The following is a 13,279-nucleotide window of genomic DNA, read 5'->3' as shown; positions in this document are numbered from 1 at the left end:
GGCATCGAACTTTCCTTCTTCAGCTCCAGCCCCCACTCCCTCTACACCACCAACAATCAAGGGAGATTTATAGAGCTTGGCTCAGCGCAGAGCCATTCCAACCTCAGTCTGGAAGGAGGGGTCATAGGGTTGAGTTTACTCTGCCTTTTATTTTTCGCCTTGTAGAACAGGGAAAGAAGTTACTATTTGGCAGCGATCTCTGGTGCCCAAGGCAGCTGTGTGTGTGTGTATATCTTTCAAGTAGAATGGGTCAGAGAAAGTGAAAGGAGCCGGGCACAATTGAAATAAGCCTATTTTTTAGGGGGGAAGGGAGGTTGTTAATAAGGCCTGATGCTTGAAAAGTAGTGAAGTCCGGGGAAGAGCTTTATCTTAAGGAAGAAAAATGGGCATCAGAGTAGGCAGGGGCAGTGTCACCACAGAGACCCAAATCACAGTGTTCCAGATAGGGAGAAGAGGGTATGGGGGCAGCAAGGTTTGATGCTGGTTAGTTCTGCATAACACCAGCTGACCTAGACACTTGAAATTTAGAACCCCAAAGGAATAACTCTGAATTTGATTACTCTGCAAAAGAACAGGACAGAGGGCCCCAGTCCCAGGGGTAGAGAGGACCACAGTGCCTCTGGTGTGCTATGCAGCTGTCTTGGGGAACATAGAGTCTCAGTGAGTTCAACATTGAACAGAGCTGGGAGGACCTGATGGGACAGCTCTTGGGAGGGGCTGGGGGCCTGGGAGAGTAGGGGTGGAGTAATGGAGTGGTAGTGGTGGCTAAGATTCCAGAGAGAGCTCAGATTTCCAGCTTGTTTTCTTACCTCTTAAAGCTTGGTTGGGAGAAAGTCAGCTAGTGTTGCGTTGACCTTTTTTTTCTTTTTTTCTTTTTTCTTTTTTTTTTAAATATGAAAGGCACAAACCTCCCAGGAGTTTATGATGTAGGCTGACCTTGCAAGGAAAGAGGGGGAAAGGGAGTGAGTGTGTGTGTGTGTGTGTGTGTGTGTGTGTGTGTGTCCCTGGAAATGCTCCCTAATGTACACCTTATAGGTTAGAAATGCCTTGAGCATCAGAATATGGGATGAAGGAAGGTCCAAGTTTGAATAGAAGAAATATGTGTCTTAAGAGGAGGGTGGGATAGCTTGTAAAAATCCAACAAAGCCCAATGCTCTCAGGTCACTAGAGACTTTCTTCTGTTCTCTTCCAACAAATCTGCCCCTTCTAAGATGATAGTCCTACTTGGAAGCTTCACAACTTGTGACTCCCTTGTCTTCATCTCCAGCTCTGTGTCAGGTCTCTCATCTCCAAGATCCCTCTGAAACATTACCCAGACCTTGACTGTTTTTCTTCTAATTCCCCACACAAAGTGTTCTTCTCTTTATGTGGAAATGGCTCAAACCCTTCAGAGTTTATGGCTTACCGAGACCTCAGAAGAAACCTCAGAATTACACATTTGCAAGGAATCTCGGGTGGCCTCGTCCAACTCTTAGCTTGTCTGAGAATCCCCTCCATGGCATCTCTGACTGAGGGAGCCAGGTTAGAGTCTTCACATAAGGGGTGGGGGCAGTATCTCACCATCTCCTGAGGCAATCTATTCCATTTTTGGATAGTTGTAATTGGTAGGAGGTTTTTTCTTTCATCAAACCTAAATCGGTCACTCTGAAACTTCCACCCATTCAATCTTATCCCTTTTCCATGTGACAGCCCTTAAAATACGTGAAGAAAGCTATCATGAACCACCCCTCTCCCCTAGTTTTCTCTTCTTCAGGATAAACATCTTTATTTCTGCTGAATAATTCTCATATGAGAAGCAGTGTGGAATTGGGAAGAGAATGCTACCCTTGAAATTAGGAATGTCTGTAATCAGATCTAAGCTTTGACACTGAATAAAAACTGTGCGACCAGCCTCAGTTTCCCTCTCTGTAAACTGTTACTTATATAGTGACCTCATAGGGTTGGTATGGCATGAAGTTCAAATGAGAAAATGTCTATAAATCATTCTGAAGTGCTAATACATGTTAGTTATTGTATACGGCATGACCTTGAGTCCCTTTAGCAACCTGGCTCCCTTTCTGTAGGTGATTAGCTCTAACTTATCAATATCTTTCCCAAAATATAGCTGCCAGAACTGAACATGATACTCCAAAGATGATTAGGGAAAGATTCAGAGGGGCTATAAACTCTTGATGCACCCTAAGAACTTGGTTTGTCTCACAATGACATGGTAAATGGAGTTTTAGGTAAATCACGGAAATTATCCTTTCTGTACTTTCCATACTGGTTTACTGTTCTCCTCTGAATTCCCACTCACCCTTCTACATGTTTCTAAAGATGAAGGATTCAGAGCTGGAAGGGACCTTTAAGGTCATCTAAACCAATTGCTTCATTTTTCAGATGTGGAAACTGAGGCCCACAGAGGTCACATGATTTGCCTAAGGTCAGTTACACTGGCAGGGCTGGGACTTGAACCAATGTCCTCTGACTCTAAACCCGGTGTTCTTTCCACTGCACTGTCCTTTCTCTTCCTCTTGTTGTGCTTTGAAATATGCTCTTCTTGTCATGTCCCAGAAAGCAGAAGAAGAAATGGTTTCCCAATCAACTATCATTGGCTAGCTACAATGCCCTCTTGAACCTTTTGAGTCTCCCTCTTGTTCCTAACATTATGGAAGAACCAACAGAGAGAAATAGAAAAGAGGAGCAAGGCACAGAAGAATTCAATCAAAGGTTTGGTGGACCTCTCAAGTGAGTGGATGAAATCCATTATGTCTCTACTCCTATGAAGAAGACACAGGTGAGCAATGGTAAAAGTCTAGAGAAGGGAGAATGATCGAGCACGTGCTTTGAATTCATATCTTGTTCAGCAGCCATTCTGCAAGGACACTGCTATTTGTTCTTTCTGCCGTATTGGAGAAGATAAAGTGATTCAACAGAGAAATTATCCCACTCTCTGCTGATGACTAATGCATAGATATATACTAGTGTTCTATCCTGGTGTCTTATCATGTAGGGCATGGAGGTGATCCTGGAATTGCAAAGTTTTATGTAAGGAAAGTGCAAGATCTCACAGGTCCTACCAAGCTAGAATGGTCTTGAATGGGTGGTCTATGAGCCTATGAAGAGATATATAGCTTAGGTAGGATCATCTTCAGAAGGTTGGCCATTATTTTTGGTCAGAGCAATTCATGAAAAATGTCTACTAAGGCATGGAGGAGGCTGCAATTTTTATTAGTTATGGGAATACCCACATTGATGAAATTAACATTCCTTTGAAGTCCTGGAGAAGTATAAAGAGGCATGTGGATAACATTTGATCGAGGGAATAGAAAGGATTGGCAGATGTGATTACTGAATCAGTATCAACAATCTCTGAAAGATCATGGAAAAGAGAAGAGGCATCAAAGCAGCACGGAAGGGCAAATGTCCCAATTTTCAAGGAAAAGAAGAAAATAGCAGGGTTCCTTTGATGGAATCCACCCTCCAGGTCCCCAAGTGTGGCCCTTTGATGGAATCCAAACTTCAGGGCTGCACTTGAGGACCTAGAGGGCCACACATGGCCTTGAGGCCACAGGTTTCCCACCCCTGGAACAGACTGTGCAAGCTATACTCTGGTGAACTTTGAGTTCTGGTGGCTTTGAGTCCTGGAAAATTGTAGAATTTATTACCAAAGGAATGGTTGGTAAGCATGTTGAAAGGGTAGAGATGATCACACAGGGCCTGAATGGTCTCATTATGAATAGGTCATGCTAGACTAACCTCATTGGTTTATTTTTGTTGTTGGGGCTACTAGATTGGTAGATGAGAGAGATGCTATAGATATGCTATAGATATTTAGATTTTAGCAAAGCATTTGACAGTCTGTCATCTCTTGGATGACAGATGTGAGGTACGAAACAGTATAATAATTAGATGGTCTTGGACCTGACTGAATGAGTAATCTAAAGTAATCTAAATGAGTAATGAGTAATCTAAATAAAAATGAGTAATCTAAGTCTAAATTACTGAAGAGTAATCAAAAATAGCTCAAAGTTAACCAGGAGGGAAGTCTTTAGTAGAGGGCTCCAGGGATCTGTTCTTGGCCCCATTCTTCTTAGCATTTTTACCAGTCATTTGGTTAAAGGTATGGATGGATTTGCTTGAGACCATACCACATCAGAATCAGCTAACACAAATGGGGATGTTTAGCATGGAAAAATGAGAAAACATAGGGGTAACATGATAATTGTTTTCAAGGATTTGACAGCCTGACATGTAGAAGAGAGATTATATTTCCTTTCCTTGGTCCTGGAGAGCAGAATTATGAGTGCAAGTTGCAGAGAAAAGCTTGCTTTATTCTATAGGTTAAAAATAAAATAAGCTAAAAAAAAAGAGTAATGAGATGGCATAGTGGATAGTGTATAGGGCTTATGAGCCTGACTTCATATCCTGCCTCAGACACTAGCGATGTAACCTTGAACAAGTCACTGAATCTTTGTCTGCCTCAGTTTCTTCATCTTAAGGGGATGATAGTATCTAACTCCCATGGTTGTTATGAGGATCAAGTGAGATAATATAGACAGAACAGTTTGTCGGCATCAAAACGGGGACGAGCGGTCTTCTGACTGCTGGACCAGAGCTTTCCATCAACCACCTGACGCCATCTGACTTCAATGTCAAACACATGTTCTTAAATGAAGTCACGATTTGGCCCCTTCTTATTCTGGGATCAGAACAGGCTGCTGCTTCTGCTCAGTCTATGCCAAACCGTGTCTTTAGAAGACAGAGATCAGAACAAGAGAAGATGAGGCCAAACCACAGAATTCCAGAATGAGAAACCACATGTGTATCTCAGGTTGAGTAAATGTATTTCTCCAGACTACACTCCCCAGCTTCCTTTAGCTCAGCACGGTGTGTGTTGGTTCTCCGTCTCTTCAGAAGGCAGCCTGCTAGAAACATTCTTTTTCTCTATAAGCTTTTCCTAATAGCTCTTGGCATGGTTCTGAGAAGCTGGAGGGGTGCTGGATATAGGAAGCTGTGGTCACAAAGTCCCAAGTTGCAAACCCAAGTGCGCTTTCATTCATTATCAGTCTTGGCAGGTTCTTCCTCACTGCTAAGTATACACACACATTCAGAGGAGAGTTTTTTAAAATCTACAACCCTGAGCCTTTATCTTTGTGAAAGCCTTTGCTGAGTGAAATGTTTTCTAGTTACACAGGCAAGAAAGGGGTACAGGGTGTGGGGGTAGAACGAGAAGAACATGCTGCCACATAAGAGAAATGCCAATGATTCAGTAGAGGAAATGACCAAGAAGGGTTGGTGGCAAGCCTATCTCAGAAGAAAGGGAATGCTGCTCCTAAGGGCTTCGAAGTACAAGGCACAGGCCATCACACAGGACTCTGAAAGTGCCAGAGAGCTGACCAAATCCCACATCAAAAGTTTTTGATTTAAACTTTTGGAAAAAATTTTCCCCCAGTGGGATCATGCTTCTTTTTAAAAATATGGGATATTATTAGGAAAATATTTGATTTACAGAAATTAAAAAAAATTTCTGTGGAAAAAATTATAATTTTTTTGGAGGATAGCTTTTTTTTTTAAAAGTGAGACATTGGTGAAGCACTTAAAGATCAGTACAATACTTTTATTCTATTATCTATATGCAGTATTTCAATATGTTTAGGTTTATTGAGAATAAATGATTAGGTTATTACTAAGAATATGTTTATTTAGACATAATTGTCTGTTTCAGATTATAAGCTCATGGGAGAGGAAGTGTGTCTTTATTCCTTTTTGTTCAGCACCTGAAACAGTACCATGGAGACCTGGGTGATCAATCTCTTATTACTACTATTGTTATTATTATTATTTATATGAATGACTATCATAAAGATGATGAATATTCATATTTCTATAGCATTTTAGATATTCTCTTATTTGAGCCTCACAAAAACCTAATGCTCTGTTTAGGGCCTGTACTATTGTTCCCATCATTATTATTCCCTTTTTCTAGAAGACGCAACTGGTTCAGAAGGGTTAAGGAGCTTGCCCAAGATTATCCAACTAATAAGTACCTTAGCCAGGAATGGGACTCAGGCATTCTGATGCAAATTCCAGCACTCTTTCCATGAGTTTTTTCATGACAGTGATGATCCTTAGGTAGGCTCCGTCATGGTGTCAGGGACATCTTTTCTGGCCACGATGGTTCCTAGACTCCAAAAGTTAGCCTTGTTTTCTAACAGAGGTTAACTCTGGGGTTAGTGGGACCCTTTAGAGGTCCCATCAGGGCCTCTTAAAGGTCAGGAAGAAGCCAATGATCTTACCTCTGAATCAGGGTCCCAAAGAGAAGATGAAGGGCTTTCTGCATGTTCTCAGTACATAGCCATCTCCATTGCTCCATCATCAGCAAGAGGAGGAGGTCCAGGGCTGTGTCAGCTAACGCCGTTCTGACTCTGGAGACAGGAAAAGGCCTTATGCTCAGGGAGTTCATTAAGCAAAGCAGAACCATGGATCTCCTCCATTTTCAAATCAACCCCTCCATATTTAGAGAATTCCTCTAATTCAAAGTAAGCTGGCAAATACTTAGTGACTAGTTTGTGCAAGTTGGGATGTATATTTATACTTTATATACTCCATGTCACTTGGTAAATAGAAGTGGCTAGGTCATGCAGTGGATAGAGCATTGGACTTGGAATAAGGAAGACCAGAGTTCAAATTCTACCTCAGATGCTTACTAGCTGTGTGAGCTGTGTGATCCTAGAAAAGTTGTTTAACCTTTGTCTGCCTCAGTTTCCTCCTCTATCAAAATGGAGACAATAATAACACTTACTTCCTTGGGCCTTCATAAGGATAAAACAAGACAACGTTTGTAAAGTACTTTGCAATCCTTAATACATGTTCTCTCTCTCTTCTCTCTCTCTCTCTCTCTCTCTTCTCTCTCTCTCTCTGCCTCTCTGTCCCTCCCACCCCCCTACAGAGTTGGACACAGCTGAAATGACTAAACAATAACAACTTCATACATAAAGCTATCTGTGGGTTGCATAGTGACTCAATTTTTTTTTGAGGCAGTTGGGGTTAAGTGGCTTGCCCAGGGTCACACAGCTACTAAGTGTCTGAGGCCCAGTTTGAACTCAGGTCCTCCTGACTCCAGGGCCAGTGCTCTATCCATTGACTTAGTTTTAAAATGTAATGTTATCTATGTTTTATTTAATTTTTGTTTATTTTGTTATATAGTTCTCAATTATATTTTAATATGTAGTGCTTTGTAATATAGTTTTTATATATTATATTTAATTTTAGACAAAAATACAACATACGTTATGTTGTATATTATATGTAACATAATAGACTTGTATTGATATACACTAGCTATTGTTATGATGACGTATTTTTAGGGTGTATGTTCTATCTGCCCAGACATCTCTGTGGGTAAAGGAATTGTGTCCCGGAATTGAAGAATCTTAGACTTGAGTCTGAACGTGTGAATCCCCTGCTGTAGCATTCCCTAGAGGTTGTCCTACCTCTACTTGAAGACTCCCGATGAGTAGAAGCTCACCACTTGTTAAGAAAGCCCATTCCACCTCTGGACAGCTCTGATTGTTAAGAAGTTCTCTCTTTGCTATAGAATGACCACAACTTGAATAGGGCCTGTGAAATCCTCCATCTCCCATCCTACTCGTCCTCACCCCATCTCATGGAACATCATGATAGGATCATAACTCTAACTCTGGAAGGGGCCTCAGAGGCCATGTAGTCCAAACCCCTCATTTCACAGAAGGAAAACCACTGGGGGTTTGAGCCCCTTGCACAAGTCCAAAGTTAGTAGGTGGCAGGGAGAGAATTTGAACCCAGGCTCTCTGACTCTAAGGCTCTTTCCATTGTACCATGGTGCCTTTGGAGGAAGACCCAACTAGAGAGATTTGAAAATGTAATAGCAGGGGAACCACTGGTTTGTGGATCCACCATCTTGGGATGTAGGATTTCAAGGTACTATCTATAATTAGGGAGGGCACAGCTCATTCTGATACCTTTTCTTTTTTCCCTTTCAGTAAAATAGAAATTATAATTCCTGATCCCTCCCAGTGTCATGGGTGGACTGGTTGCACAGTCAACAGTAAGCAGGCTTCAAAATGGGATCAAATCCTCTCAAATTAGCCTGGCAAGAGCGTCTGAATAACTAGGACTTCAAATATCCTCTAGGGAGAGGGTATATATCCCCTTTGGTCTAAACTTCCATGGGCGTATCTTGAATATCATGAAGTCTTGCTCCTATGGGTTGGTCCCAGAATCGGTCTGATTTCTATAGGGTTTCCTGGCCTATTGATGATTCCACAATTGGTTTGGCATAATTAGAACTAGAACCATGGAATTTTAAATCTGGAAAAGATTACAAGATCATAGATCTATAGCTGGAAGGGACCCTAGAGGTCATTTAGGACAGTGGTATCAAATTTAAACAGAAATGGAGGGTAGTATCCCATACATGGGCAGCTGGGTGGCCCAGTGGGTAGAGTGCCAGGCTTGGAGTCAGGAAGACCTGAGTTTAAATCCAGCCTCAGTGCTGTGTGACCTTGGGCAAGTCACTTAAACCTGTTTGCCTCAGTTTCCTCACCTGTAAAATGAGGTAGAGAAGGAAATGGCAAACCCCTCAAATATCTTTGCCAAGAAAACCCCAAACGGGGTTATGAAGAGTTGGACACTACTAAAATGACTAAACAACAATAATTCCATAATAAAGATATTGGTATACAATTGGTACACAACAGACACAGAAAACATATTGACTGTTTTAAAATGTAATGTTACCTATGTTTTATTTTGTTACATGATTTTCAAATCCATTTTAATCCAGTCTGCTTGGGCACTCAGGAGTGTTGTAGGTGGGCTACGTATTTCATAGCTCTGATGTAGGTCAATGTCCTCACTTTACAAATGAGGAAATTGGAGCCCAGGAAGGTGCAATAATTCTCAGGTCACAAAGGTAGTCAGCAGCAAAGCTGGGATTGGTCTTTTCCTGTACCACTCTCGTCTAGTGTTTCTTCTACTGTTCAGTAGCAACTTAGACCTGGATATACCTGCCCCAACCTGCTCCAACCTGCCCAAGTCTAGATTTCTTGGTTTTGGGCTGGATTCCAAGGAAGGGTGGGACTAATTAGATAACTGGCATCTAGTCATTTCTCCAGGGGTAGGACATTAAATTCCAAGATAGGCAGTGCCTTTCTGAGCCTCATTCATCTTTTACAACATAATTCAATCTAGGCAGTTTTTAAAGCTGATATCTGGAGCTGCCACCTTGTGGCCCAAACTGCTTACTGCTTAGTGGAGCCAAAAGGGGAAAGGGAGAAGGTACCTTAGGAAGAAAAATGGGAATCTCACGCCCCTCTGCCCCTAGACCTGTCAAGGCACAGACGGAGATGGCAGGAAATAAGCACTTACTGTGTGCCAGGCACCATGCTAAGTGCTTCCTTTACAAATATCTCATTTGATGTGCCCGATGACGGGCTCACACACAAAATATGAACATTAGAAACTAAAGGCCCACCATTTACGTACTAGTATTTGTGGGAAGAATTCAATACTATATCCAGTTCCCGTTTGAGAGGCTCTTCTCTTTCTATGGTACTTTACTACCACAACATTGCATCTACTTGCCGTCACTGTTACCCAGTGAGGTAAGAAGGCACAGAAGTTACAAAACCGTTTTCCAGATGGGAAAACTGAAGCCTCAAAATTTAGAGTCCCAGTGAGTCAGTGATAAAAACACTACCAGGAACCAGGTCTCTCTTCCCATCCCCCCCCATCCCTTTCTAAACTCAGAAGATTATACTGTTATTGTTTCCAATTAGAGAAAGAGCAAAGTTCATGTGATAAGCTCAGAAATGCCCTGTCTCAGAGAATCTCAGGACCAAAGACTCCTTTTTTCTGTCACAGTGGTATACACACTCAGCTTTCCTGGTGGCATGGATACATTGTGAAAGTCTTATGTTTTTGTCATGGTTGTTCAGTTGTGTCTGACTCTTATGGTCCTACTTGGCGTTTTCTTGGTTTGCCATTTCCTTCTCCAGCTCATTTCACAGAAGAGGAAACCAAGGCAAAGAGGGTTAAGTGGATTGCCCAGGATCATATAGCTAGTGAATGTCTGAGGTCAGATTTGAACTCAGGAAGATGAGTCTTCCTCACTCCAGGTCTGGCACTCTATCTGCTGTATCTCCTAGCTGCCTCTATGTTATAGATATAGATATACATATACATATAGATAGATATAGATATACATCTACCCACATACATGTGTATGTGTGTGTATGTGTGTGTGTATTTGTATAAACTAAAGAAATACAGAAACTACTTAACTATCCTCAAAGGAGTTATAGGATTACAGGGAGCAGGGGTATCTCTAAGTGAGCAATAAAATTTTAGTTTTTTGTGATTTTTGCTTGTTTGTTTTAGTCTGGGCCTATGATTTCATCCATGTAGAAAACCCCTAGGAAAGAGCTTCCACTGTTAGATGTTAAGAACTTATTTGAAACTTCTAACCTCAGAGCGTTTTGGGGAGCAGGGAGAAGGTCCTGAGAAGTTAACTCATAGCCACACAGCTAGCATGTGTCAGAGGCAAGGTCACAGGATTCTAGATCTAAAATTGGAAGAGATTTTAGAGCTCATCGAGTCCAACCCTTACTTTTTTTGTGTGAGGCAACTGGGGTTAAGTGACTTGCCCAGAGTCACACAGCTAGTGAGTATTATGTGTCTGAGGCCGGATTTGAGTTTAGGTCCTCCTGACTCCAGGGCTGCTGCTGTATCCACTGTATCACAAAGCTGTCCCTGACCCTTATATTTTAAGGTGAGGAACCTAAGTCTTAGACAGGCTAAGTAAGTCACACAGATGGAAAGCCAGGATGAGAGATTCTCAAGTTGCAGATCCAGAACTCTTTTACCCGGCACCATGAGCATTGTACCGTCTGGGTAAATGTCAGCACTTCCCTCTCCCGAAAGAGAGTGGGAGACTCAGGGACTGTACCATCTTTTGTCCTGATATCCCCAGTGCCTAACACAGTGCAGCTAGTATCTATAATACTAGCTAATATTTCTGTAATGTTTTAAGGTTTACAAAGTACTTTGCATACATTATCTCAACTGAGCCCCACAGCACTCTTTCAGGTAGGGGCTGGCATTATCCCCATTTGTGAGAAAACCTAGGCGAAGAGAAGTTAAATAATTTGGCCAGTGTCACATAGCTAGCAAGTGTCTGAGGTAGGTCTAGTCCAAGATACTGTCCACTGTAATCCAAGGTGTCAAACTTGTGGCCCAAGCTGAAGCAGAGTACAATGCAACTGGGAAATGTTTAACGAAATACATAAAAATGCCATACATACCGATAATGCCAATTTGTGGTTTTCTAAGTCAATTCATGGGCTGCAAGGACTCATTTTCATTTAAGTTTGATACCAATGCCCCACCCCACCTAGCTGCCTTAGTGGCTAAGACTTTCATAAGATATAACCTATAATTTTCACAGGTAGCCCTGCAAGCCTCTGCCCCTGATGAGACTGGGTCTTGGAGATCTGTTTTCCCACCAGCTTTTTCCATGGCTCATAGCATCATCAAGATATAAAGCTGTTCTTGTACCAAGCAGGACACTTGGTGTGAGGTTGGCATATGTGAATGAGCCTGGATCACTTTGTACAAGGGAAATTGAATTTTGATGAACCCATTCTAGTCTCAGAAGCTTGAGGAAATATGCAAGCTTTCAAATGGTCCAAAAGTAAGCACCCTGTTGACTACTTCATTTGCAAAATCAGGTGGGGAGGGTGGCACAGATGACCTCTAAGTTCCCTTTTAAGCCTGTGATGCTAGTCAGGTGAGCATCTCTCCTCTGAGCTTAAGACACTCTGGAGAAGCCTTGAGACCACAAAGTCCAACTCTAGTGACCCGCAGATGAGACAGGAATTTGGCTCCTACTTTCCTATGAGGCAGGGGCATGGTGACTTACTTTGGTCACTGTTGCTCTCATCCAGAGGTGAAGCAGCATTAGCTGAGGGGCTCTCACTGCAGTCATCTGTACATTCTCTGGGGGTCTGCTCAGAATCCTTTTCCAAGGCTTCTTCTGCCTGTATTTCCAGGAACTTGCTCTGTTTCTCAATGAATGACTCCATCCCAGAGATTGACAGGATGTCTGACTCCTGGAGAAATCAATTGGCATGGATGGGTAGAGAGAATCATAGCAGCAAGAGAAGGCCCAAAGATCAAATGCAGCTATATCAATCCCTCTCTTAGTGTCCACTTACATGGAAGTCATAGTGTACCCTGATAACAGTCTGCCTTCATCCTGGAGAGGAAAGCTTCTATTTACTAGTTAGCTTGCAACTGAAATGACATCTCATTTAATTAACACTCACTATACACTTAGGCTGCAGGTATTTTATCTTAGAGTAGTCTGCCCCTTCTTACGACTGCTTTCCCTCCTTATTTATGCCTTTCCTTCTATCATAAGCCTATGCAACTTATAAAAGCCAACCAGCCAATTTGGAGAAACAGAAGAAAAAGAAACACTCCAAATATGCAGAACCACAACTTTTATCAAGACAATAGATTCTGATGTTAGATATGCTCAGCTTCAGAGACGCAGCCCCAACCTGGAATTTAGGAATTTCCCAATCACTTGTAATATCATGATCAAACACACTGGCAACTGACCCTTAAAACTCTCTGGGAGTTCTGTTCTTACCACATTACTTTCCCGGAGGCAATATAAGACCTTCTCATGCGATTCAGCCACATTTAATACAGGAGCAATTTTGCTAGATGGGAACCTTAGCCTAGACCTGTAAGAAGAAGGATCACAGAGTAGGAAATGATATGGATCTTGGTCTCCAACCATCGTCTGATTTGTTCACAGATCTCAACACAGAAAAACTTCAGCACTTCTCTCTACTGGTCCCATCATAGCTAGGCACTATGTAGTAAGACTCTGAAAAGGTTGTGCATTCTGGGAGCTAAATAGAACATTTGAACTGAGCTGTGGTTTTCCCTATGCCTTTGAATTTGACAGTAGTATTTGACATTGGACAGGTGACACAAGATAAATACATGAAAACAACTGTCCTTATTTGCTCGTGCCATTTCTGAAACTATATTAGCCTCCTTGGCTCAGAGGCTCTGCCCTGAAGTCACCAGGGAGGGAGCTGGTATCCTGCTACGGTGAAACATGGAATACTCATTGGTCCAGGCATCACTAGGGACCCATAAAATATAGGTGTGGGTGATAACAAGGTAAGGACATTGATCCCTTTATGGTGACAAAGGAGTATGTTGAATGAATGACTAAATA

At 42.1% G+C, this 13,279-nt stretch overlaps 1 protein-coding gene across 1 annotated transcript in view; it reads right to left on the bottom strand.

The window, feature by feature from the left end:
* The window catches only part of SNX19 (sorting nexin 19), a 63,661-nt gene that overhangs the window by 38,648 nt on the left and 11,734 nt on the right, over nucleotides 1-13,279 (bottom strand). The window contains 3 exon segments of the mRNA XM_020963790.2: nucleotides 6,279-6,401; nucleotides 11,938-12,131; nucleotides 12,677-12,773. Coding sequence (XP_020819449.1) covers nucleotides 6,279-6,401; nucleotides 11,938-12,131; nucleotides 12,677-12,773 — 414 coding nt within the window.

The sequence above is a fragment of the Phascolarctos cinereus genome, unplaced genomic scaffold (genome assembly GCF_003287225.1).
Source record: "Phascolarctos cinereus isolate Bilbo 61053 unplaced genomic scaffold, phaCin_HiC Scaffold_726;HRSCAF=1367, whole genome shotgun sequence".
Taxonomy (NCBI): Eukaryota; Metazoa; Chordata; class Mammalia; order Diprotodontia; family Phascolarctidae; genus Phascolarctos; species Phascolarctos cinereus.
Note: the sequence above shows the minus strand (reverse complement) of the source record. Positions and strands in the feature narration are given on the sequence as shown.